Source organism: Astatotilapia calliptera, chromosome 11 (genome assembly GCF_900246225.1).
Source record: "Astatotilapia calliptera chromosome 11, fAstCal1.2, whole genome shotgun sequence".
Taxonomy (NCBI): Eukaryota; Metazoa; Chordata; class Actinopteri; order Cichliformes; family Cichlidae; genus Astatotilapia; species Astatotilapia calliptera.
Window position 1 is genome coordinate 15893608 of NC_039312.1, and position 27601 is coordinate 15921208.

At 43.3% G+C, this 27601-nt stretch overlaps 1 protein-coding gene across 1 annotated transcript in view; it reads left to right on the forward strand.

The window, feature by feature from the left end:
* Positions 1-27601, forward strand: part of zfpm2a (zinc finger protein, FOG family member 2a) — an 89553-nt gene that overhangs the window by 33433 nt on the left and 28519 nt on the right. The window contains exon 5 of the mRNA XM_026184749.1: positions 11160-11271. Coding sequence (XP_026040534.1) covers positions 11160-11271 — 112 coding nt within the window. The remainder of the gene's footprint in view (positions 1-11159; positions 11272-27601) is intronic.

Genomic DNA, 27601 nt, shown 5'->3' on the forward strand with positions numbered 1-27601 from the left:
TTAAACCAATATCAGGGCTGGGGTCTCTTCAGATGGGTAGAATGGTAATTATCTGGCCTGTTTTCCCTTGCTCAATGTCATCCATATATTTATCGATGGCATTATCAATGGTTTTCATGTTCTTACATGAAAAGGACCAAACATCCAAGCTCGTTCCATTGAAGTAGCTTTTTAAATCGGGGCTTTTTAACACAGATCAACATGACATTGATGTCTGCTTGTGAGTCAAATGCAGAATGCAGAATTGGTTGCAGGCAGTGGCAGAAAAAACACACAACCATTGTTTTTTGGTGTGGGTTTTTTTCCTATTATTTATATGTTTCCAAGGCTCTACTTTCAAACTTTCTTTGTGCTTTGCTGGAACTCATTGCCGCCCACAGCTCCATGCATTAGCCGTGAAGCACTCAGTCAGTCAGCTAGTCAGAGCTATTATGGCTACAGCTGAGCTCCTCTGTTTGCGAGATAATACATGGTTGACTTGATCTACAAGTGAACCTGACATTTTGCTGTCTTTACATCACAACACAACTACCCAAACTGATATGGCAGGTCCCCTGATAAGCAGAGCAGGACTCAGTGATTTGCTTTGTGCTCGCTTTAATGGCTGCATGGCTCCCTCAAACATGCCAAGGATACTGCGACTTCCTCAAAACACAGATCCATTTGCAGCATAATTTATTCTACTTTTGGTGGAGGTGCATTTCGACAAATATAGCACATCTGGTTTTGAAATGGTAAAAAGTCTTTTTTTTTAATGTCTGAATAGATTATTGCTTTGTTGGAGTTACCGCAGAAGCTGCTGGAATATGTTTTTCTCATATTCTTTAACTTCAATATCAGCTACCACCTCAGTTTGCAAATTAAGAGTGCCTTTATGTTACTACCACTGTTCCAGAGGGAAAAGTCATACTTTTTATTACACCACACAGTGGAGGCATCTGTTTTTAATAGTCTTACAAGTGGTATTACAGTACAGAAGTATTATTAGCATGTAATCTAATTTAGAAAATTAAGAAAAAATGATTCATTGGAAGAAATGCAGTTATATATGCTAGCAAAAACCTACTGTGCGGGCAGTTTTTGCCAGGCCCAGTGTGCTTTGCTTATGAATTAAAACACAGGCAAGTGTGTTGATTGATCATTGAATTCTTTTTATTCTTCATTATATCACAGATGGCAAAAAAGGCGGAACGACATACAAATGGCTAATAAACACATAGTTTTAGGGTTACTTTTTTTGGAACACTCATTTACAGATACGCATCACAACACATTAAAAGTGACCCAACAACAGTGTACACATAACACACACGTAATGTTGCCATTTGTTTTGAGATCAGCCTCTACACATAATACTCATTGTTCAAAAAAGCATTATGGATTTTGATAGTTCTGGTACCATTGACAGTTTTTACAGTTTTATCCAAGTTTTATACAGATCGATTGATCGGATCTAAGAGGGAACAGACATACATTGGCGCGATAAAGTGTTTAGGCAAAGACAACACAAGTAAACACAAAATGCAGTTTCTAAATGAAGGTGTTTATTATTAAGCGGGGGAAAAATCCAAGCCTACATGGCCCTGTGTGAAAAAGTGATTTCACACCCCTGTACACGCATACGCTACGCAGTCTTAATCTTTCAAATTCAGGTCTTCTACCAGAGGCTTGGGAGCTTGAGGGTCCTGCACAGTATATTTGCTGGTCCTAGGACTGCGCTCTTCTGGGCAGAGATCTCAGATGTCGCTCCTGGGATGTGCTGGAGCCACTTGCCCAGTTTCGGGGGTCACTGCCCTGAGTGCTTCGATTACCTTGGGGTTAAAGTTTAAACTGTTTCAAGCTCATTATAATTGTTATTTGCAAAGTAGAAAACCAGGGGCACATTTTGCACACACACAAAGGTAGAAACAATCTCTACTGTCCATGCTGATAAAACCTATTTTACAAAGCAGGAAAAGTGCAGGATTTCCTTCTGAAAGGCACTTTTTATTGTTTGCTGTTCTGCTAGTAACAATATGTAATGTTAAGTGATTCATCACTCAGAAGACCATGTGCTAATATTGACTGAGTGATATTATTTAAGTAGGATGTTGCATGATGAACTGAAGTGGTGCTTTATTTCAAGCAAAGGACTAAGATACCGTCTCCTCTGTCTCGTGCTGCAGCAGCATGGTGGCTGTCACATTAATAAATGTTTCTTTGAAACTATTAACCTGTAGATGTATATGTGTGGGTTCAAGAACATCCATGTTTTGATCATTGCACAAAACAAATTCCTCATTCTGTCCTGTCTTTTTTTGGTATTTGGTTTAAAGTTAAAACAGCAGAAATTGATTTCGACTGTTCTCCAGGTCTCACGCTTAAAACATTACATTCTACGTAATGGCATGACTTCATCCTCGCAGACAATCCAGATGTGATTGCTCTGCTATAACTGCATACTGCAGCTGTAATGCATAGACAGGTAGCTGTCATCCTCGAAGAGCCTGCTTGGTCACCGTTCCGTGCAGCAGAGCAGGCATCAGTGATACTCAAAGGACCAGTGAAGCTCCAGGTCCTGGGGGGCCACTTTTCACACCCGCAGGGCTCAGGGGTGAGCTGGGTATCCATGTCCTTCCTCGCAGCTCTCTGGGTGTTTGCTGTCTTCCAGTGGCCCATCAGGGAGGCACTGTCTGGATATCAAACTGTCACACTGTGGAGTTGTAGTATCTGCATGCTTATGGTGTCTGTATGTCGTAACCACACACAAACAGCTTGATATGAACATTAACATTCATGAACAACTGTTCCATTTGGGATAGCATAAGTCATTCACTATCATTTACACACTTATCTCGAGAGTTTTCTGAATTTGAACGACTGCTTGTAGCAGATTTAGGGAGATGCTTCTTTACCTGAGATGTACCCTGCTGTAAAGCAAGTACCCAGCAAGTAAACAAGACTGATTTCCAGGCTTTACAGAATAGTCGGCCAGGCATCGACAGTGAAGCTCAGAAGTCCCTGGCTTCACACATATCGTCTTGTTTTACAGTGCGCAATATGTCTTCCCAAATGAATGATTATCCAACACTTCAATACACAACAGACCTCCATTGCAGCAAAGGCGCAAGACAAAGAACAAGAAGGAAGGAGGAAAAAGAAAGAATCATGGAACAAAGTTGAGTGGTGCCAGCTGCTTTGCCATCTGTCACTGTCATGGCTGTAACTTGTGATATGTTGAAACAACTTTCCTGTGAAGTGCTGGAGATAATCCTCGATTGTTTCCATTTGCAAGCCCCTGATAGTCCTCTTGGTATTCCAATACTAAGTGAGTTCAAATTGAGGTTCGATGGCAGTTGCTGATGGCTGGCCAGTTATAATTGTAGAAATTATATCCTTGTTGTCCCTTTTTAAGGAGGTTTTAGTTTGAGCTCCTTGTTAGAAGGCGAGGATAACGAGACTCTGAAATCATACATTATTCAAAACAAACTGCTTCCTTTCTCTTCTCTTTCCTCTTGGTCAAATTGGCAGGGGAAGTGGAGGAAACACAGAGGCTCAGTTGCTTCACCTCCTTTAGAGAAAAGACGGACACCCTACAGGGAGGCAAACCCCTGCTGGTAGACCTTGATAAGTCCTCGCCGTCCCCTGTCCTGGCCTTAGCCCTCTGATCTTCAGCCTGGTTGGCTCGGGGCCTACCAAAGACGAAGCCCTGTCAAAATGACTGGGCGGATGAGTAACCAAGCAGAAAAATCCAACTCTTCTGACAAAAAAATGAAAAGAAGAGCAAAAAAACCCGACAATGAAAGGTTAGATAGGAAAACTGATAGGTAGTAGAGGAAATAAAGGTCTGGCTAGTGTCCATTCTCTCCCTGTTGGTCCAGCAGCTCCTCATTAGATGGACGCGTATGAGGCTGTCAAAGCAGAAATATTATACCGCGGGGTCGTCAGCAAACTAATTGGGTAACAAAGACCATTTCCAGCTCGAGAAACCTCTCTTTTAACAGTCCGTGTGCTGAGACTCTGATAAGAGAGTTCACGTCTAATGCATTTAGTGAAGGGCAAGTTCATCATCTTTATCTTATGTACTCAACTTGGTGTAAATATTGTTGTTTTTTTACAGTGAGACCCCGTTTCTCTCGAGTGCATGTAAGGATCAAACTATTGAACGCTGCGGCAGCGTGCAGGTGATCAGGTTGTATGCAAATCTCAGATACCTTTGTTCTTTGTGTTCACTGTTAGAACAAAGTTAGTGAGGCTTGTGTTTCTTCAGTTGATTCTTAATCTTCGCTCATTTTTTATGTATTGCCTTTTCCCTTCTGCTTATTATAGTTATTATTTGGTACACTTGGATATAGAGAAACCTCACTTTACCAATCAGGAGGCGATTCGGCCGCACAGAATGAAAGAGACTTCTGAAATATAAAATCACATACTGTAGATGCTAAGCTAATGCATCATGAAATTTATAACTCCACCAGAGAAGAGAGGGGAGTTCAAAAGAATATTAAAATCCAGTACCTAAAGGGGGGCACGAGGGTTTATCTAAAGTCAGGGGCTTCGTTCAAGCCTACTATTTTATTGTTTGTCTTTATTTGCTGCCTCTGACTGATCCTAGTCTTCCATGTGTGGTTATGAGAGCAGGGATTTGTTGTGACCCCATTGACAGATTGACTCCCGAGTTCCCCTTTTCTTCCTCTTTGAAGAAATCCCCCCATCCGCATGTTTATTCCCAACAGAGAAAGAGGTGGATCTGTCCAGAGAATATGCCACCTGCCACCTTGACCCCCAGGGGCCTTGGTAATATCCATACAGGTGAACATTACTGGCTCCAGGTTCTCTATTATGTTCCCTCACACAGCTTCTTGCTGCTCGGGGAGTCAGACCTAACTCACATGCAAAAGATCAAACAAGTCCTTGCCAATTGAATTCAAATGGGAAATTTTTGAGTAATTCAAACAGTGAGTAGTGAAGCGACAGGGCTGTTCTGTCCCCTGACCAAAGCCAAACACAAGGAGTACACGTGTGTGTGTATATGTGAGCCCTACCTCCAAGACATGATTAAGTCCCGGAGCACATGCATTACAAATTCCACTTTTCCTTGTTTACATCTTCAAATAGTTCTCGAGACATATGCATAATACGGAGTTACGGCAGCACACGCGCATTTACTCGTGAAGTTGAATTACACGTTCGCCACTACAAAGAAAGTTGGAGACATTGTAGTTTTGATGCTGAAGGGCTGGGGAAGTGAAGACGTTTTATATACAGTATGTGATGAGGGCGGGCGACATGCTGATGTTAAAGGAAAGTGGGGTAGGAAAGGAAAGGAAAGGAAAGGAAGCCAGTGACATGAAAGAAAAGAAAATGTAATGAAAGAAATGATGGATGAGAAGGGAGGGCTGGAGAAAGGGGGTTGCTTGTCTTCAGGGCAGGTACAGCTTACACTAAACTGTTTGGCTTTAGAGTTGAAGCACCTCAACATGCCTGAAGGTCTTGAAGAATAGAGAATTGATGTGTCCCCTCTACCCCACCCACCCTTCTGAATCTCTATTCTTCACTCCTATCCCCTCTGATTGAGCAAGACGCAGATTCGTTTAAAAGTAAACAGAATAGGGTGTAGATGTGCTATTTGTAATTTAGCATTGCTTCCCAATCAACATCCAGAGCAGCCAGTCATCAGTCTCTTCATATTGTGGCTTAATAAAAGCAACTGAACATACAGTAATCATGCAATGCCACCCATAGTCAGTATAAATACAGACCCCATGTGCATTTCAATGGAGCGACGTAAGTAATAGCTAATGCAGCACATGAACTTTGATGCTTACAGTCCAGTCAGCAGGATAAAAGGTGATTTAAATGAGAAAATATTTATTTCCCATAGCGGCGCCATGATAGCGGCCAGCCAAATAAAGGCACATGCGCACAGTGATGGGTGTCCCTTTAAAGATTCCGGGAACAGCAGTGACTCTCTCAGTTTAATCGATTTTAAAATGAAAAGTCAATTTAACAAAGTTGAAAAGAGAAAGATGGGCTAAGGGAAGAAAAAAGCATTCTCTTGCACTCAAGCAGTAAACTAACTGCTGCACAGAGCAGGCAGAGATTTCAGCTGAATTATCTCCCACCTCACATTTGCTCTTAGGCAAGCAGTTTAAAAGCCAGGCGATTGAGCCAGTGATCCAATTTGAAATGCAGAAATGATTAGAGCAGCTTGCCTCATTTCATATCGAAATTCTCTGATTTATGACAGGGCACCAGCCAAGATCTATCTCTAAGGGGAATTAGTGTGCAATTCCTGCATATTTCTGTTATTTAGCCTCCCAATAGAAGATGCTATAGCCTGAGAGGGAGGGGTGGGGGGGATGAAAGCTGTATGTAGGTATCTTTTCATTTCAGCAGATGTAACCATAGCCATTTAGAAGAGGGGGAGAATGACACAAAAGCAGACTTGAGAAATGGAGGTATTTCCCACTTTATTGTGGATGTCGACAGAGAACCTTATTTCAGGGCGCAATGAAAAAAAATGCAGCACCTAACTAAGCATGTACACAGCTTTTTTGCCAGCGTGGATAGCGGCGGGCGAACACAGGCTGTGAGGTTAGCTCCGGACGTTTTTTATTTTTTTTTTAATTCAACAAAAAAAAGACCCTTGCAACCCATCCATCCTTGAGGCTAAGAAAATATTAATACGCAGAGCGATAACGAGGGCTAGAGGAAAATCTCCCTTAATGAAATTTCCAGTTGACCACATGCAATTTGTTTCATCGCAGTGAACAACTAATTGCAATGGACGTTATCAAGGTGTGAGTGTGCTGTCTGCTGTAAACTGACTGGTAAAACAGGTACAAATCCTTTATCCTCACTCCCATGTTAGAAACAGAGAACATATAAACTCGACATAACCCATACGTAAGCTTGTATCTTTATATATATATTTATATATTTAGGCTGCAAATATAGTACCGCAAAGGACACGGCACTTTTAAAATGATTTGGGCACGCGTTGCCAGGTCAACAGTGGTCAGATGTAATGTGGGGATGAGAAAATGCCGTTATCAGCTATTCAGGAGCAAAAGAGGGAAAAAAAGATGGAAATAAAAAACAATTGTTGAAACAAGGCTTTTACTGTGAAAAAGAGGGCAAGGTTCAAAAATACTCAGAGTGATTTGACTGGAATATTTCCACTAGTGTTTTCATTTGGAAATGGCACTACTTTGGCACCGAGTGGGCGTTGAAAGATGAATGCATAAAGCCGGTATATGTCTTGAGATATTCAGACGGAGCGGTTTTGATCTCTCAGTTGTCTAAATCCTGCAGCTGTGGGATCAAGACGGATACAGTGCCAGTCGGTGACCTTGGTGGAGGGAGGGAGGTGGTGGTGGTGGAGGGGGTGGGCGTGCGAGTGCGATGAGGAAAATAATCATTCCCACCGCGGTTTGTATCGATTTCACCTGCCCTGACCATGAAACGGGTTAAGAGTAGCCAGTGGTGGTGAAATGGTCAGCGGCGATATCATTAGCTTGTTGTTTACACAGGGAAGCAGGGAGTTAGAAGGCTGAGTGTCACAAGACACTTTCTTCTTCACCTCCTTCAGCTGATCAGAGGATCATGGTATCAAGGAGGGATTAGTAGCGACTTGGGATTTGTGTGATTGGTTAATTTATTGCGGTGATGGCAGGTCTTTCATCTATGGCAACATTTAATCAGCGCAGCCACAGAGGCTATTACAGGTTAGCTCCTTTCTGGAGTCAGTCCGGCTGTGCCATCAGCTCTATCACAATTCCCCTGAAATTTCCAAATTATCTGGAACAGGCTTTAGCTTCTCAGTAATAAAAATTAGAACAGATTCCCGATAGAAGCTTTTGCTCACACAGGGCCAATTATAAATAGTACAGCCCTGCCTTGGAAGAAGGAAAAAGGGGAAGGAGGGGAGGAAAAAAATCCAAGTCTGAGAGATGTGCGCGGAACTTATCGTTCAGCCCCTGCTCCGCTCTGATCCAAATCCGTGTGGCTGAAAATTTATATTAGATTTTATCACAGGGGCCTAAGTCTAGAAAAATCAATGAAGGTTATCTTTTATGTTGCAGCAACTTGTGGAAATATTGATTTTCATTTTATAGCGAATTTGGAGCATCAGTTTGTAATCACTTCCTCGCTGACTACACTGTTTTGGTCACTGTATCTCTTACACGAGGAACGGTAACAGAGCTCAGAGGAAGGAAGAAAAAAAAATAAAAATACCGAGAGAGTATTGAAACCACTGGAGTGAAAGCAGACAGTGGATAAACCGTAACACACTACACAGAGAGGAAGGCTGGGGAGGGGTGGGTGGGTTACAGGCTCTGACAGGGATGATAGTCAGTAAACTGATATTGTATCTGTATAAACACAACACATCGAACGTTTCCCTGTTAATAATATTTAGTCTTAATTACAAAAATACGTGTAGTCCAGGCATGAAAAATATCAGAAAATAACAAAAATGCTTTAGAGGAATTGGGGAAAAAGTAAGATCAGCAACTTTTCTTTCTTTTTTTTACTGCCAACAGGGGTCAGCATATTTTCCAGTTCCCCCTCAGTGTGCTGTTTTGGGCAGGAAAAAGCCTCCCTACGTCACATCCCCCCCTTTTTTCTCTTTTTTTTTATGGCTGGCATCTCTGAGAGGAGTTTGTTTCCGTACAGCCAGTCCATCTCTGAGTCCCTAGCTCGAGGGAAAATCGCAATTTTCTGCCTGTCAATCTGCGTGTTTTTTTCCCTCTTCTGGCCTCGGCCACTTAGGCCAACTGATCCAGTTGTACCAATGTTTTCATTTGCATTTGCAGAGACGCTCCTCGCTGCGGTGACGCCGCTGTGTCTTAATCCTAAATTTGTTGTGCGTGCGGTCGTTCTTGTGCGCTTCTTTGTCTTTGCGGGGGTTGCTACACGCAGGATGCTTACAAAGCGCATATTGTCACTATAGATGCTTTATGTAAATCTACACTGAGACTGGCTGTCAGGGGCTTGTTGCTGCTCACTTTGCAAGAAAAAGGGGAACCAAAGCGAATAGTTGACAGTGACAATTAAATCAAAGCTAATGCATCGTAAGTTTCTATTACAGCGGGAACCAGAGGAACAATTGCGATTACTGCCACAAGTCTTAACAAATTGTGATGGTATTTCTAACGTAACATGGGAAGATGTGTCGTTAATATGGCCGCTTTGTCTCTGCTGGCTACATTAAGAGCAGCTGGAATATCATGAATTCCCAGAGGTGCAGGAGGATGGCAGAGAGGCCTCTCGCTGCTGAATAAGAGATGGCTCCAGTCTGGAGATCTGAGAAAGGGTTAATCTGATTTCCATTTCAGATAGTCGTCCTAGCAACAATCGGCCTGGTCTGCTCTGCTCCTTTGACAGGGGTGTGAGATTTTCAGGTTAGCCAGATAGAAGACTTTATTGTGAGGCTAATTTGAAATGTGAAATTGCGGACGACTTAAATTACAGAGGTCCTCTCTCTCTCTCTGTCTCTCTCTGTCTCTCTCTCTCATCTGCTGCCAGGACGGGATAAGGAGATGCCAGGAGAAGGAATAAGAATATCAACAGACACAATTTGCTGTCTGTGTTTGATCAGTTTTGCCGGTGTAGTTTGCCAATGTGCGAAGCTATATATATAAAGAGAGAGGGACTATTTCAAAATCTGTCTCTATTGAGTGTCTGCGTTTGCCTTCGTCATTTTGCAGACAAGATCCAAACAGATTCCTATCAGCTCTCTCTGAGATGTATTTGCCATTTGTAAATAATGCTCTCTCTCTCTAAAAAAAAAAAAAAACATAAAAAATAAATAAATAGAAATCCATGTCCTCCAGCCTCTGACTAGATGAGTTCATGGAAAGAGAAATGGGCGGGTGGACGAGTAGGAGGAGGAGGAGGGGGCATGCAGACACACTGCCGGAGCACAGTGCTCATCTCTTGTGCATATCTGTGCCAATTCAGACCTTTAACATGCTCAAGTGACATTTGCATTTATCCTTGAAGGTTGCTGCCTCTTGCGGGGGCGAAATAAGTGAAAAGTGCGCGAGAGGGCTGGTATTTTGCTTTTGCATTAGGCAGATGGACAGTGTCCTGTCACCGGCCGCCTCAGATGGGGAAAAAGAAATGAAGTGTCGAGATTGCAGCCCAACCTATTTTCTCTTAGCTAAACTGTTTTCTGTAGGCTCCTAATGAAGGGGAGGCCCCGGGGTTCAAAAGAAATGGCCTTAAAATAGTGACATTCTGCCTTTGAGTAATAGGCTACTGTACCCAGCTGCCTGAGATGTTGCAACAGCCCCTCCACCACCTCCATACACACGCAACGTATGCACGACACCACCAACGCATCGCTTTACAAGAAGCAAAAGAAAAGGAGAACCAGCATAAAATAAAACAGACTAGAAAATCATGTGAGGATGAACAGCGCAGGCGAATGTGGTGACAGCGCAGCATGTGAATCTATTATAGAGGGTGTAGCTCTCTATCTCACTCTGTTTTATTTATTTATTTCTGATTCTTTCAGTGGAACGAAACCCCACGTTTGACCTCTGACCAAGAAGAAAAATGACCTTACACATTTGGAATAATTTCCCGGTATATTATAAAAACTCTGACCTCAATCGGCCTTTGAAATGGATACTGATTCTTTAAATTCTTCCCTGCTTGTTTCAGGAAATAGTGAGATCCTGGTGATAGCGAGGCACAATGCGCCCAAAGTTCACCGCCGAACACTTGCTTCCTTCTCTCTGAAAGTCACCGTCCTTTTTTTCCCCTTTCTTCCTTTCATTTTTTTATGATTCTCAGACACGTGAGAGGTTTTATTTAATCTAGTGGATCTGATTCTGGATCTCCGGGTTGAATCCTGGATGAAACAGATACAGTGCGGGCTCTTGCACCCATTTGCCATCACACCAAGCGCTGCATTTGTCTGTTGGCCATCTCGCACACACACATACACTCATAAAAACTGCCCTGATTTCACATTTTCTCAGCAGTGTAGGAAAAAAAGAGAAAAAAGGGATTGTGCTGGACTTGAGTTGCACGCTGTATAGTTTCTGAAATTGCCTCTTTATGGTCATTCAGTGCAGCGGAAGAGCGTAACTCAGAGGTTATTAATGTTTCTTTAATCACCAAAATAAGCAAATGATTAGTGTTTGTTATCTGTCCTCGACCAGAAGACGAAGAGCACGGTCCCGGTGGTGTTGAGCGCCGGCCCCAGGTGGCTGCTGGATGTGACTTGGCAGGGAGCGGAAGACAACAAAAACAACTGTGTGGTGTACAGCAAAGGTAAGCAAGCCGCGCCGGCATCCTGTTATCTCTCTGCAGCGCAGCACACCACGCCACAATCCTCCATCCACTCCTCCTCTGCCTGTCTCTCTCCCTCTGTCATTCTTTTACTTTTTCCTCCTCTCTTTCCTTCTCTTCTTCTTCTCAAAGTCACAAACAAGCACAAATAATTGCATCTACACAGCCCACGAGGACACACAGAAAGGCGCGCTCTCGCTCCATATCTGTTTTCCTCATCCAAAGAGTCGTTTATATCTCTAAAACTCTGATTGGGAACTGAGAAACATCACTTGACACACAAAGTTAATGGTCTTTAGATTTCACAAGGTAATTAATGCCCCCCCCCCCCTTTCCTCCCCACACTCTTTTATACTAAGTGAATCCCTATCTCGGGGTAGATAGCGAGGAAAAGCACGAGTGGAGATGTGTTTGCCACTTTGCTTCATTTGTTCTTCTCGGCTAATTCGGCGAAGCTTTAGTCGTACATCTTTTAATAAATCAGCTGCATTCATACAACTTCCCAATGAGAAGTGGATTTCTGTAAACATGTGTTGAGGAAAAGAAAAAGGAAAAGCACCGCTATCTGTCAGAAAATCCATGTTAGTTATACAAAAGTAATCCAAAGCGTGCAACCCCCCCCCCCCCCCCCCCCCACCAAAAACCCACGACCCACTGTCACGACGATAAACTCCTCAATCCCCTGCATTGTGTCCAGCAGGGCCTCATTAAAGGAGCCCCGCAAACTGATCTGTGGAGAGCTGGGTTTGTTGCAGATTGCACGAGAAGATGCTCGCACTGTACACAGCACTGACACTAAAGTGTGGAGCTTCACTCCTCATGAAAGCGCATGGCTTCTGCAGCTATAATTGGGTCTTGACGGGTGTTAACCAAAGAGACACGGCGAAATAAATACGTAAATAAAGATGTGTTTGGGCTTCTGAAGGGGTGGGTAGGGGGGGCCTCTATTTATCACTTTTCAAAAATGATTACCCCGTGACAATACCCCCAAAGCTGAAATGGAGCTTCTTCTCCCTCAAAGTGAATAAGTGGCAGGAGTGGGATTTGCAACCCGGATTTTCGGTCTCCCAATTCTCATCTACTAATCACTAGACTGCACTGGGGAGTTATCCTCTTAACCGGCTACTTAACTTTGTGCTCTTTATCACCAAATCATTAAAGTTTTGATAAGCTGTTAAAGAAGATTATGCACTTCTTTAAAATCTTCTAATCTTTTTGCTCACAGAGTGACTGTATGAAACAAAAAGAAGGGCAATAACAGGATTTCTCACTTCTTCTTTTTTTTTTCTTCTTGAGAATTTCCTCTGCCACTCTTCATACATGTATCCTGGCGATAACATCACACACAGCATCATCGCCACCTCAGCTGGGAGCGCCTTTGTTTGTCGCTTCCAACTTGACCTTATTAAATTAAAACACAATAACATCTCCAGACGACCCCTTGTGTGAGTCGCTCTTGTGCTCTGCTTGTATAAGTTCATTACTCTAAATCCTCCACAAGCATCAGCACATGCTTGCCACTGATAATAAGCGATAATAGGGGGAATGTTGAATACAAAGAATTAATTCAATTCTCAGAGTTAAATATCTCTTGTCACCTCAGAGAATCAGTAAGTCGATTACTCGGCTCGAAACAAATTTCGTCACCTCTTGTGGAGGAACGCGATCAACGTGTTGGACTTTGAAACAAACTTTTAGCGCACTTCAAAGATTCAAACCAAAATCCAGCCTGCGCTATTCCACACTTGACTCGAACTGGTCTGCAGCAACTTTACCAAAAGCGAGTTGCATAAATTGGGTCGGGTGTCCGTTTCTCTTGCTTTTTCTCTTCCAAAGAAAGAAAAAAAATTGTTCCACATTTTTGCTCCTGGCAACCTTTTTTTTCTCCACCTGGACTTGGGAGGAAGTTGAGAAAGTGATGAAGCGTTTGATGCCGCGCGGCCGTTTGACTCTTACGTCCAGACTGTGACTCGATTTATGCTGCTCATTCTTCTTCATCGCTTTCCTTCAAATATTCCAATCTGCATGCGTGCGCACCCTCTGGAGGTGACATTGAAATGGAGTGCCGGCGTGCCGGAATGTCAAATCTTTGTCAAATTTAATATTGAATTTGGTCTTTTTTTCCTTTCTTTTTTTTTCGCCTGTCGTTTCTTTTTTGAAGCCGTGCTGGAATTGTGTTTATCGCGTTGACGCTGGCGCGGACCGACTAAAGGGAAAAAAAGGCTTCTCGGAGTCCGGCAAGAACTTTCTTCCCACCTTGAAAAGCTGAGGCCCAGATTGTTTATATCTTCACCCCTGTGCTGTGTTTCCCGTCTGTTGGCTGTTTCGTTGCTCCCTGAGATGCGTTATTTATGGAAAACAGTGAATATCTCAATACACAGTATGCTTGCAGAATATGCTTTGGCTCACGTTTCAGTGGTCTCGGCTTTCTTTATGGCTGCATGCAAAGATAGTAGCAGTTCACTTTGGATGCTTGCCAGTGTGAATCTATGGGGGAGTATCTCTAAGTAAGGGATGGTGATTGGTTTGAGTGGCTGTAGCTTAGTGCTGGACGCTCTGTCCTATGATTTCTGCATTGCTTTTTTATTTTATTTTTTTCGTACAAATGCTCATCCTCTATCCCCGAAACTTGTCAGGAAGTGTGTGTGGGGGGCGTGGGGGATATGTGCAGAGCGAGGGAGGACTGGATTCAGCAAAAATGATTCCTCTGAGAGTTGTAGCCCTGCAATGTGTTATGTATAATACATGCACTGGAGTGTGTAACAAGCAGCAGGATGGCATAGTCAGGTCCCCCCACAGGGCGCCCCTGGTCATCAGCACCAAGAAACACTTACCTTATAATGTCACATATTCGACCCAGTTTTTGAGATGCTGCAATTCCTGTTGCTATAGCAAAATGATGTTTTCCCTGCCCTCTGTTTGCACGTCTGTATCACTTAATCGAGACGAGCAGAAAAGCATGAATATTTAAAAAATGCGGGGGGAAAAACAAGTGGAAGACCATGAGTAATATTTGAGTCATTTAAAATGTCTCCAATTAAGATTCGCATTCGTTTCATGAATATAAATTCTTCTTCGAATTCCCCTTCCTCAAAATGAGAGAACAGCACGAGCCCTGAAGTGGAAGCGGGAAAAAGTGCAATATCTGTTTTTCCCAGGCTGTCAGCATGGCCCTGTTTGTTTTACATTAAACTCCCAGGAAGAGCCTTAGCAGCCAGCCATTACTAAAACTCTCAATTCCTACTACTGCGCTAACTCATTATCGAGAAATCCACCTGGAACTCCCACAATGCTCTCCTCCACACTCCGACAGTTTCTTTGAACCGCCGAAGTTCTAGAAACAGGCAGCAAGTCTGCAGAGTAATTATATGTTACAGTAACGCCGGAGAATGAGGAGACGGAGCGAATGACAGACAGGAGGGAGGGAGGGGAGACAGGGGAGAATTTTCTGTACAGATAAACAACAGATTGATAAACAATGCAGCTGGAAAGTGGGAGAGATTTAACAGAGAAAACAAATTCAGACACATTGTGATTTCTTTTCATCGTCCAACGTCTCTCGGCTGAACGTGTTAGCGATGGGGTTCAGATGTCGCAAACCCGCCTGATTGTGGATTTCAGCAGCTGCTCAGAGAGCCAGCGTGACCACCGATGTGCTTATGCTGTCAAACAGCTTTCTTAATGATAAGGTGTTGTGCTGTATTTCCTCACTTTAGTCACCTCTCGGAACTTTTTGACCTCTCTGCCCTGAGGTTAAGGAAGTCATGAATACATTCAATTTTTTATTTTTATTTTTAAAGTGTAGTTTTTCCACAAATGTTACCCAAACAGGAATAAATGCTCCTCTTGTAGGGGGACTTTTTGATCACATTTAACCCTTACAGCAGCAGATAGGTGTACTTCAGTGCCCATGCGTATGGTAAATAATTCAGGCATATTTTAATCATACTATGTTCCCATTATGTGAGGCCTTTCCTCTGCTGCAGGGCATCCAAGTTCAATCAGACACAGTCACATCTGAACTTACAAATAACAATAAATCAATTTGAATAAAAACACGACATTTTTTAGGAGTGAGGTGCCACGCACGATGATTCGGTTCATCCTTGCTTTGAACCTCAATTGCGCTTATACCTGATATCTACGGTAAGCCAGGTGAAACTATACACAGTTAACGTGACCACATTACGTGGCATTATTCAGAGGTCACCGAAACTTTTGGAATGTAAGCCTCTTAAGCCAGACCACATTCAGATACAGCATGTCCAATAAGTCTCCAGAGCAACTTGGCCACATTGTTCGTGTAGAAATTGACCAGTGTAACTAGGCCGTTTTACATAAGCTCGGACGGTGCGGAATTAGCTAAATCTCTGCGTCTTTGTGTCATTTCAGATTCTCTAAGTCCTCACAATCAGATCCTTTTTTATGCCTTCATTTGCTCTTTCCACTGATCCAGAGCAGCAGACCGCTGAGGCAATATGGTGAACTTGCGTGACCTGACAGGACAGATGTAGTATCTATCAGACTCTCTCTAAAAAAAAAAAAGAAAAGAAAAGAAAAATGCAAAGACATTTTGAGTTTTTCCCCCCTGTGAAATGAAGGCGTCAAACTTGCAACGTTTCGCGCACTGCACCCTGGCAGCGTGCGCCATGAAACAGTGAGAGGAGAGGACTCTTACAGTTCAAAATTTAATTGTTCATTTCGACCCTCCTATTTCAAAATGACTGCAGCGAATAGAAGGTGCGAGGGTTATTATCTGTTATCTAGGAACATAGCGAAATAGTGTGACTGAATAATAACTAAACAACTGACACAATGTAAAAATTCCATTATCAGTGTATTAAAACAAAATTGTACCCTAAAGGAGTCCCCACCACAGCTCCGAGCAGCCGACTAATTATGTTTAATTAAAAGACAACAGAGATCAACAGAATCGTTTTCATTAGGAAATTATTAATGATTCCACTGCAGCAATAATTGATTGCACTGAGCCACGCGATAACTCGGTACGGTCAGGCTGGAGTGAGCCGTGTGGAGAGGAGCTGCTGGTTTTAGGCACGCGGCAGCTCCTGAGTGGCATCTACACTGTTTTGTTTTTTTTTTTCCTTCTTCTTTTAGGAGAAGTTATGTAGCGGGTTTTACGAACAGGATAGGAAGAGAAGAGGAGGAGTGGAAAATCCAAATCATACACCAATCTGAGAGGACTTAACATCCCACACCTGCTTTTAGGAGGCATTCATGCACATGTCATCGCACATGACTGAAACAGGAACGCATACTCTTTATTTTCTCTTGTCTCATTTTTTACAAACATAGTCAGGAGACATATTGAAGAGGGCGTTTTCTCTGTGATTTTTTTCTTCTGTCTCAGTCGTAAGCATATAAAGTACACGCACGCACACACGGCCACTTCCCACCGCTGCTCCATTCAGAGCCACGTGAAAGACGTCAGCTCCAGACGCTTCCTCCGACAGCCTTTTATGTGCATTGTTCTCCCACCGAGCAGGCAGTTTTGCCCATGCTAGACAGTATAGCACAAGCACCAGACAACACACTCTGCTACAGCATGCACATTTGCTACACACACACACACACACACACACACACACACACACACACAAAGGCAGACCAAACGCCATTACCGAAAATTCACATAATGGCTGCTGACACATATATGTCCATCTGCATTCAGTGCAGACTAAGCCTTGAGACAAAAACAACAATGCAAGGGGGGAAATGTAAAAGAAGTGATGGGCACTGATGAGGGACAAGATTGTTCTAGTCATATCTCGCTGTTTAACATTTTGTCACTGTAGTCGCTGCACATTTTGTGTTTGTGTATGTGTGCTTGTGATTTCTTGTTTTGTGTGTGCGTGCGCACGCGTGCGCCTGCCTGAGAGTTTAGCCAGTCGTCCTTGTATCAATGCCACGGAGGGTGTCAGGCTAATGAGCGTGGGCTGTCCTTAGAGCAGGAGGGTTTGGGTTGTGCCATTCACTCTGCATATTTAAATGCCTTGTAGAGCTTAAGTAGGCCCACTTTTCCATGTCAGGGCAGCGTTCAATCCTGCTGCGACCATTAATTATGATACCATTGTGCTCCAGTGTGGCTAATAAGAGTGATGTATTGCACCCTCGTGGCATTATAATCATCTGAGTGAAGTACCTGGACTACACCGAGCTCGCTTTAAGCACCGTGCTTTTAAAAAAAAAAAGGGAAAAAAATAGTAAGTAGAGAGAAAGCCTCTTCTTCCCTCCTCTCAGTCTCATCTGCTGGCTATATTAGCTAGTGGTGCTACATGAGAGCGCGTCACAGATTTAATTTCTGTATAATTATATAATCAATGAACAGAAATGCTTTGGTATTGATCACGTAGGAAGGATTGTGTCCCTGGGATGGAAGACACGCACACACACACACACACACACACACACACACACACACACACACACACACACACACACACACACAATCGTTTGTGCTCCAAGTAATGCAAGTATGAGCATCAAAAGAACACATGAGTCATTATTTAGGATTTTGCCCCCCCCCTCGTCATTCCTCTTCCTATCAGGCCAAGTATGTTCCTTGAGTTATCTGCGGTGCTTTCGCAGATGTCTTTGCACACAGAGCTAGTTAAGTGGATATTAAGGAAGCTGCTTCTTAGTATTTGCAGCATGTCTCCTCAGTATTGAATGTGTTCAATACAGATGGGGAAAAAAAGATCACATTTTATTACATTAATCACCGCAAGCTAATGTGATTATATGTACTTTATTATTTCCCTGCTTAACGTCCCTCCCTTAACGGCATAATCAATGACCGTTTTTATATTCATTGAAAAATTCTGCAGATATGAAAATAAGCCTCTGTGAGGGTTTTTCTTTTTCTTTTTTTTTGTAATCTACTGCGGGATCTTGAGTCAGTAATTAAAGAGTCTATTCTGTGTGTCTTCTAAAAGCCCTTAGCCTGCTTTTAGGCCTGGGCATGATCCAGCCCGCCGCCTCCATCTCTGCTGTGGTAAGTAGGTGTGAAAAGCATTGTCAGTGTGCTTCAGGATAAAGCCCTGCTGTTGGATGCCATTGGTCAGAGTCCCCCCCCCCCCCCCCCCCCCCACCTTAAACACACATACACACACAAGATCCAGGAGCAGGATGAGAGGTGGAGTGTGTGTGTGTGTGTGTGTGTGTGTGTGCAGGGATAATCAGAGACAAAAGCTGAGAGCTTGAGTGAGGGGCCTTTCTGCTCCTCCACACAGTTTCTTCTCTTTTTTTTTGGAGATGGGCAGAGAGGGTTGTTTCATCAGACTTAAGGGGGGTCACATTGTATGTGTGTGTGAGAGAGAGAGAGAGAGAGAGAAAGTGAGATGGAGGGACAGAGATAGAGGAATCACTTGGGTGGAAGGGTGTTCAGATCGTCAGTCAGCGTGATGGAAAGCCACCTGGTTAAAGTCTGTGTGAGGGTTGACACAGGACCGCAGCGAGTGGAACTAAACAGGTGAAAATGAGTCAGGGTGAAACTCTGAAGTGCCAAGGGAGCGAGGAGACGATCGTGCTATGAACAAAAAAAGCACACAGAGAAGGAAAGAGGGACATGACGGGGAAAGAAAAGTTGTTATTGAGAAAGAAAAGGAAGTGTGCAACGCTGACTGTGTTACAGTGATACAGTCGGCGTATAAAACAGTGTTAGAAATAACAATTCAGTCAAGCCATAAGGCCCGGTACTGCAGGAGCCATTTTTCCTTTGATAATGTATACTCCCCTGCAAATCAATTTTTAGCCTGGGCAAAACATAATCAGATTTCCTCTGAAGAAATAGCATGAGACATTACAAAATTGTTTTGTGGGGTCGCCACTGTGTTCATGCAGGAGAGCTCGGTGATAACCTTTGTACATACCTTTGCAGCTAATCCATTTTATTGATTGCACATCCACCTGGCTGAGAAAAAAAACAAAACATGGTCCCATAGTCTTTAGAGCAGCGTATCAGTGGGATATCACAGTATTTTTTTTCTTGTTGCAGAGGAATACAACTGCAAGGCTCCTGCAGTATTAGCCCCCTATCTGTGGGTTATTTTATCATGCGATCAAGTGTCTGAGCTAAATGTTTAATGCAATGGGTGAGGACATTGACATCAACAGTCTATCAATGCCATACTTGATCATATTGTCAGCGTTTTATCTTTATTTGGCAATCAAAGTTGTGTTTGGTCATCGAGTACAGTTCACATGGAGAGTTTCTGCGGTCAGAAAAGAATTGAGATTGTCTTTACCAACAGAGACTGAACTCCTGTGGCACAAATCGTTCCCTTTCCAAACCTTAATCGTGCAGTTTTAGCTGTCAGACTTTAACCAGATAACAAGTTTCTCTTGCTCTGTAACATGTCCAGTGCGTACATGCTGAAAAAAAATCCCCTTTCTAGTAGCGTTAGTGCAAATTTAGAGATATTGAGCTGATATTAAATCTTTCTTCAGTATTTTTTCTCTTTAGTAAAAGTGGACGCCAGTGAAGTTACAGTCTCTGGTTAAGGATAGTCAGGGTTAGGTGAGGGTAGGGTTAAGGTTACCTCAAAAGGCAAATATTAATTGAATGCTAGCGATGGGCATAAACTCTGCTCTTCTTCATGAAACCACCCACACATGACACTATGATTTGCCACTCACTTTGTATAGGCCGTAATCCAGAATCGTCCAAGATGAAAATAATTCCCAGCTTCTGATATGGCGCTAGGTCCTTCAAAACTGATTTAGCATTGTTCTCTATTTCTTTTTTCTTACAATTATAGTTCCAATTTTTTACATTTTTAAGGCTGTTGTACTTGTTGTTTCTTCAGCGTGACAGCGATACTGGCCACTTATGAGCAAATCCCTACCTCCTCCAGGCTGCTTTAGTACCTGAGCTCTACTGACCTCTGCCTGTTGGCGCCGTGTGACAGAGATGGGTGCCCCTGTTCGCCGTGTATGTGTGTAAAAGCGAGAAAGAGTGGACAGAGAGGCGAGCGGGCAGACAGCCGTGCTGTAGGTACAGTAGTGTAGAGGACTAGACATCAGTGTCGTCCAGGTCAGACAGGGCCATCCATTCTCTAAGCCCCAGGGAAGAGAGAGAGGGAGAAAGAAGAAATGGAGAGAGAGTGGAAGAAAGAGGCGTGTGTGAGTGTGTGTGTGCGCGTGTGAGGAAAAAGAGAGATTGTTGGGGGGGGGTGCTGATGCACTGTTTCTCTTAACTCTGTCAAAGCCACTCCATTGTGCTCCCCCATGCAGTGAGTGGAAACCAATCTGTCATCGCTCCACTAGCCAGCATACTAGAAGAGGGCTAGACTGCTGGAAACACAAGTCTATTCAATGTGAAATGTAACTGGAATCTGAGCCCTTGGATAGCTGGATTGAGGAGGAAAAAAATGAGCGATGTAAGATTTTTTTTTTTTTTTTGAACCCCCGCTCTCCCACACACTGTGAAATGGAAGACGTGAGTACAGTATTTGGGTCTGTGCGAGATAGGTTTCAGTCTCGTATCTCTCCCTTTTTCACGGAGGGGTGATTGACATGTTTTGTTGATGGAACTCTATCCAAACCATGTGCGGTTTGCATAGGCATGAAGGGCTCAGTTAAAACTCTCCTCGTGCAATATCACCCCGCAGAGCTGGCCTCCTTTGTTTAAAGATTTGATTTTTCTTTTTTTAACTTTTTGTTTCTGGCATTGACAATGTTTAGACAGTCACAGTCACAGAGGGGGTGACTGAGCAGTATGAGAGAAAGTCTTCAAGTGGAGCTGTGAAGATGACTTCCTCGCACCTGTCACCTACAGAAACTCGCCATCAACACGACCACCTCTCTCCCGATGCCCTGAGCCCGCTAAGCCTGCATACTGTTGAATAGCGGCCGCTAATGCTGTGTTCCAATGCCATTTGGAGTCACTGCTTCCCTTCTCCTTGCAGGAATCCCCCTTGCGCCATTTTCCCTGTAATCTCCCCACTCCTCTCTGTTATGGGGTGGCTCGCCCGCTGCTCCCGCCACTATTTCGCAGCCCCTCTTCTTCATACAGCCAGCACCTCCACCATTTTAATCCCTTTGACCCAAACCTTGTGTGTTTCCCTGTATCAACAGCTCCTGGAGATTACATCCTGCCTGCCTTCTCACCACTGTGTGCTTCAGTCACCGGGGCTGTAGCTGGCTAGTGCATGCTAGGGTCTTAGTCAGACACTGGTGGGTGTGATAGCCACTGTGGCTAGTTAGCTTGGTCAGGGTCGTAGCCAGAGCACAAGCAACAGAGGCTTAGAGAATTAGCGGGTAGCTTCTGGCTTCAGAAGAAAGTTTGTTTTAGATCTTGAGCAGTTTGAGTAAATGAATGAGAACATTGTTTTGTTAATTCTTTTAGTTACTTCTCCAGAGTGTCCTCAAGCAAGGCGAAATATAACTTCTTCAGCTGCTTGGAATAAATTGGAAGTGACCTGCAGCAACCCCATCACCAGACATGAATAGTGATAATGTGTGATTCTCCCACACCACAGAACACATGCAGAGACATCTGGATTCACTTATTTTATTTATTTATTTTCACAGTAATTAAGTGTTAATGATTGCATTACATTTGATATGAAAAAATGTTAATCTATTTTTTGCTTTTTAACAAGCACAAGAAACTTACTGATGACAAACCCTTAACGAGGAGGAAGAAGGGTGTTTTTTTTAATCAGTCTGAAATGCAGTGGTACTCAAACTTTTTTGGGGGGGCCTCCCCTGCTTCAAAAGCAGATATTACCAATAAAAAAGGATACTAGTTGAATTTTTGTGAAATAGAGCCAAGCATTAGCAAACTATTTGTTTATTCCTCACTAAAAAATGTCATATTGATTCAACATAGTTCCAACCAGATTGGTGGCATACTTGAGACCCCGTCAGTGTTTGAGAACAACTGCAATAAACAGGGTTGTTCACAAGATTTCTGCTTTCGTGTTGACTTGCGGGTTTATCATATAAAAATGCAAACCTAAAAAAGATGACAACCACCACATACATAATGGAAGGCGTTGTTAATAATTATTGTCCAAAGGATGACGCCGATCTCACATTTGAAGATTTATAGGTAAAGAAATGTCTTAACGTTTCGTTCGTTTGCCAACACCTGCCAGGGAATAATTCAAATAAAACCAACATCATGTGGCTTTAAATAGTTGTTGGAACAAACATGCACAAATGCATGTTACGGCAGAATGTGCCCTCTTCTAATTTAGGGCAAAATTTAACAGGGAAATGAGGGTTCAGGAGGTTAAAGGAGTTATATCTCAACACAGCCTGTTGAGATCCTGCCCCCGATTCTTCTGCGTAGCTCGTCAGAAAAGTGAAGCAGCTGTCAGGAGAGTTGGAGCCAGTTCTGTCGTTACAGTACGTGACGAGCAGCCAGTGCCCACTGTGGGCCCCTCCTCTTTCATGTAGTGTTTCTGGTAATGGGTTGGGGCTTTATTGATGTGAACTTATGTGATCATTGCACAAAGAGCTACCATTCCTGTCTCTCTCTCCCTCCTGCTCAGTTTTCCTGTGGGTCGCATTAAATCAAGCCTCCGACCTAGACTCCAGTTAAATTAAACCCTATCAGCATGTTGCCCTCTCATATCGGAGAACAGGCCTTTATATAGACGGCCTGTAAATGGTGATTAGTGAGTGTTTTGATTAAAATTCAACCACACGTGTGATACTCTGGTGGAGCCGGTCGCCTCCTTCTCTCCCTCCCACCTTCTTTGCGTGTGCGTAAACATACGTTAAAACCCGTACGCGTGCACAAAAATCCGCTTCACCCGCCTCCCTCCCCGTCTCTGCCAGGCCCTTTCTCATGGCTCAGCAGAGTGCAAGGCTGATTTAAGGGCCCTTACAAATGGGAAGGTTGCAAGTGAAGACAAAAAACAGAGACGAATCACATCACAGCAGCCTCAAGGTTTCTACTAAAGCTATTCAACTGGAGGGGGAGCGGGCAGAACAGTGAAAAATATACACACACTCCATCCTGTCAGAACGCTTTTGGCTTATCTTGAGTGACTGTCAAGGCTGGGAATATCAGGGAATGGACAGAAATATATAAAATTAATAAGCCGCTGGATGTTGTCGGGAGTTATGATGCTTCATAAATCCTAGTTTGATCATGGCGGACAAGGCTTAAACCCACAGCTTCCTAATGCGCACAGCAGTGTTTTGGGACTGGATTTTATTCTGTTTCTGAGATAGAAGCCCTTAGCTGGCAAAAGTAAGATTTATCATCTCCCAATCCCCCCTTTTCTTTCATGAGTGACAAATATTAAAAAGAAGGCCTGAGGGAAGTTGGCAGCCATTACCACCTTTAATAGAAGGGCACAGGCGTAGCAAGGTGAAACTGGGGCCAAAGGCAGAGAAATGCTATTCAAAGAAAAGCGAGAGGAGCAGGAGAAGAGGGAGAAATTGCTACTAACTTATCAGTTGTACTTCCTTTGTCGGGTCAGAGGTTTTGGAGCTTTTGTTTGTTTGTTTGTTTCTTATACTGAGAGGATGGATGCTATCTCTCCCGCCATCCAAGCGGGTCCGCTCTGTCGAACGCTGCAGGTAATATTTCATGTCACGAATTAAGCAAGCCTGCCCACCGACTCCTTTCTACAGTTACATGGCTGCCGCATCCATCATCGTCCCCTCTTCCTTTAGTGTTAGCTTCTGTGCTGGATTTACTCAAGTACTGTACTAACATACAGATTTAAGGTACTCGCACTTATATTCCAATCCAATATTTCTGTTTCATTGTACCTGACATGTCTACCTGACTACATATAAAAAATGTGTTCAAGCATATTGTTCAAATGAAACAATTCAGTTAGTGGCTTAGCCAGTAATCATTCAAGCAATGGTTTTGATTTGTTGTCGATACGCCAAACATTTGAAAATATTACATTTTTGGAAGGTTTGCTACATTTTTTACTTTAGAATGGAATCCAAATTGATATGTTCTTGAAATGCCTAAAACATCTAACGACGTGTGTTTCTGCTTGGGTTGTGAAACTTTGGAAGGCAGCTACCATAACTGGTCTCCCACCAGAGGAACCAGGTTTCAATTAAAAACAAGTCTCCAAGTGTTTTTGGTTGGATTGCAGGGTTGTCAAGTATTGCTGTCAAGTATTATCTAAGCTGGCTTCTCCCCAACGCTGTTAAATACCCGGGAGTTTATTTCAAATTCTACCTTGTTGTACAGCACCAGCAAAAATCAAGCTTCACAGGCGCTGAACTGACGATGAAGTTCAAGTATTGTTATGTATTTTTTGCACGGGCTGAGTTTGAAAAGATCCACGGTTTGATTCCAGGAGGAGATACAAAATCCTTTTGAGGTTGTGTCAGGAAGGGCATCTGCCAAATCAAAACATGTGGAGCTACCTGCTGTCCCGTGGTGACCCCTTGCGAATAAGGAAGCAACCCAAAGTAGCTTTTGCAGTGCAGCAGTGGTACTTTTAGTCAGATAAAAGATCTGAATACTACTTTGACCACTGGTTGGCTGGTTTTTGTCTGATCAACCTTCCTCTCTAGGGGGCTTCAGCTGTGTAAATACAGGAGCGGAGGGAGAGACTAATTAGACCGGCATGTCTAATCTCTGGGGCTTTACCTGTCAATAAACATGTTGTCAGTGAAGATGAAGCCTCTTTAAATGAAAGGCTTGGCAGTTTTGATATGTAAAACACATGTCACATCGTCTCAGTCGCTAACATCACGAAGAGACGAGTTGTCAACAGAAGTAAAATGACAACAAAAACATCTTTGCTGGACCAAGTCGGAATAATGACACTTTAAATTAAGACGTGTTGTTCTTCGCCCCCCTCTCTTGTTCTATTTGGGAGAGGTCATGCTTTTTGAACACAAGCTGTAGTAAGTAAATTTATTCCACTTATTTCTTGTAACTGCACGAAAAAGTAATGAGGTGCTGGAGATAAATATATGAAGACAATAAGGCATGCAGTCCTTTTCCTGTAGCTGCTTTTTGAGTCAATTAGCACTTTTCAGAGGCTCTGAAGAATATCACTGCCTTATGTAGCTTCTCAATATGCAGCATCTGACTTTTATCCAATTACATTATGTGAGGTCTGTGGGCACGCCGGGCACAGTGCACATAATGGAGGATGCCATCTTTGGTGTGATATTCTCTAACACTTTTCCACCGCATATGCCTATGGCTCTCACCATGAATTATTCAAAGGCTTCACAGAAGAGAGTGAGCAACTCGGCTCCATAGTAAACAGATTTTCTGCTCGCCATCCTCACAAATCTGAAGTGTAGGACATTGTAAGTACCAAATAATTACACGGTGGCCCCTTTTCCCTTCCTGTCTGAGTTAACCTGGCCTCAGAAATGCATTTTGGACTGAATAATATTTTGTCACTGGTGTAGCTTGGAGTTAATTGAAGTTTTGTCGCTCGAGACCTGCGAGTGCAGATTCACAAAACTGATGCATGAAAATGCAAGATCTGTGGACGTCCCCACTCGTGTAATTCCATGGAAAACACTTCTTTATTTCAGTATTTCTTATCCCATTTTTCATCTCATCAGACACGTTTGGTTGAGGAGAAGGCAGCAAAATGTTACCAGGATATTTGTCCACCCTGCTCTGTCCCTGTTGATTTATTAAACCATAATAGATAACGGCTCCAGAGTTTGACTCTGGCTATGTATAATCACTTTAGTTCCTTGCCGGCTATTGTGCTCTGAAATAGAAAATATGAATATTACATGGGTTTAAATCCCTACAAAACTTCCTTTTTTTTTTCCAGAACAAGAAAATTGACATATCCATTGCATTACTGCAGCGCCCATCTTTGGCTAATGGAGATTTCACATTATAGTGCTCACATTATAGCACCATGAAATATGCTAAGCATTTAGGAGAAATGAACTTTTTAAATAGTTCATCACTGGGAATAAAAAAAAAGGGGGTGGGTTCTATGAGATCCCCCCCCAACCCCCAACCCCTCTCTTTTCTCTGCTTTGGGGATTTGCCCTGACCTTGAACTGCTCGTATCGTCCAGTGCAGATCTGTGGCGGTGACACATGTCATGTGTTGGAGAGGATTGAGGAGGAAGCGGAGGAGACAAGGGAGCGTGATCTTGGTCTGTAGCCCAGTCGAAGTCAGAGTCCGCCTTTGTGTCAAAGGATGGGCATGTTTGGCCCAAAACACAGACTGCACCTCATCCACTAATCTCAGCACGAAAACACCTTTTGGGTTGCTGACGAGTGGGGGAGGGGTGAAGACGAGCACTCGCGCATGTTGCGACGTTGAAGAACAGCGCGATGGGTTCAAAGCCGCCCTTAAATTCTTGGGCTGCAGGGAGGGACGTCTACATGGGGGAAGAACAAGAGAACGAGTGAAGTGGAATCTGTCTCCAGATTCCCCTCTTGTAAAGCCGACCTGGCTGAAGCAAAGCCAAGCTCCTTCTCGTTCTGCCTTGTAGGAAACCACGCCGCTCCCATGCTACACTCAGTAGGAGGACACAAACTGCAAAATAATAGATGCTATTCATAAAGGAACACCGTCTCAGGTATCCGCCTCCCCCTGTGTTTCAATCTCTGGTTTGCAGTCATGTAGTTGAAAGTGCATATAATCACACGTGAGTGAAGTTAACTCGCATATCGACCTGCGATGTTTCTTTCTGTCAGCGCGACGCTCGGCTGAACACTCCCTTTCCACCCAGGCAGATCGCACGAAGGTGGCGGAATAATTTGTTATTGAATTGCAGCGTCTCTGAAATCCAGATCAAAAATCTACACCAAAGATTAACATCTGTATTTAGGAAAGATGGCTACCGTCACATGGCTGACAACCGTCATTACACCCTGCTTACTTGTGAGCGCGGCTACCTTTAATCATCAAAAGGCTGCAGTTTGCCTTTTGTCGGGAGTTAAATTGACAGACTCAGACCTCGTTTGTATGCAGCGTCTCAAGCAGAGGCTGCGACTTTCAGGGTGTCTGCAAATAAATAAATCATAAAGTTTGTTTTTCACTCAAGTCAAAAGAGACCTTCTCTTTGTCTTTGTGCTTTTGGCGCCTTTTCCACCGACATGAGGCTAAAACCCCGAAGACTAGAGCGTTTAGGAAAGCTCCTAAATAGCGGCTCTGAAGCTAGGTTTGAGCTTTGTCATCACGCTTGAAGAATTTCCTTTTAATGTACTGTAATGTGAAATTCAGTGGGGACAAGTTTAATTGAGTTTTACACAAACCAGTTGGGAGTAGCGCTGGAAGGTAGGTGATGTTGAGGTTTTTAATCTCTGGCTCCGGAGAGGCTTGTTGACGGAGTGGTTCTTTCTCTTTGTGGAGAAAAAAAGA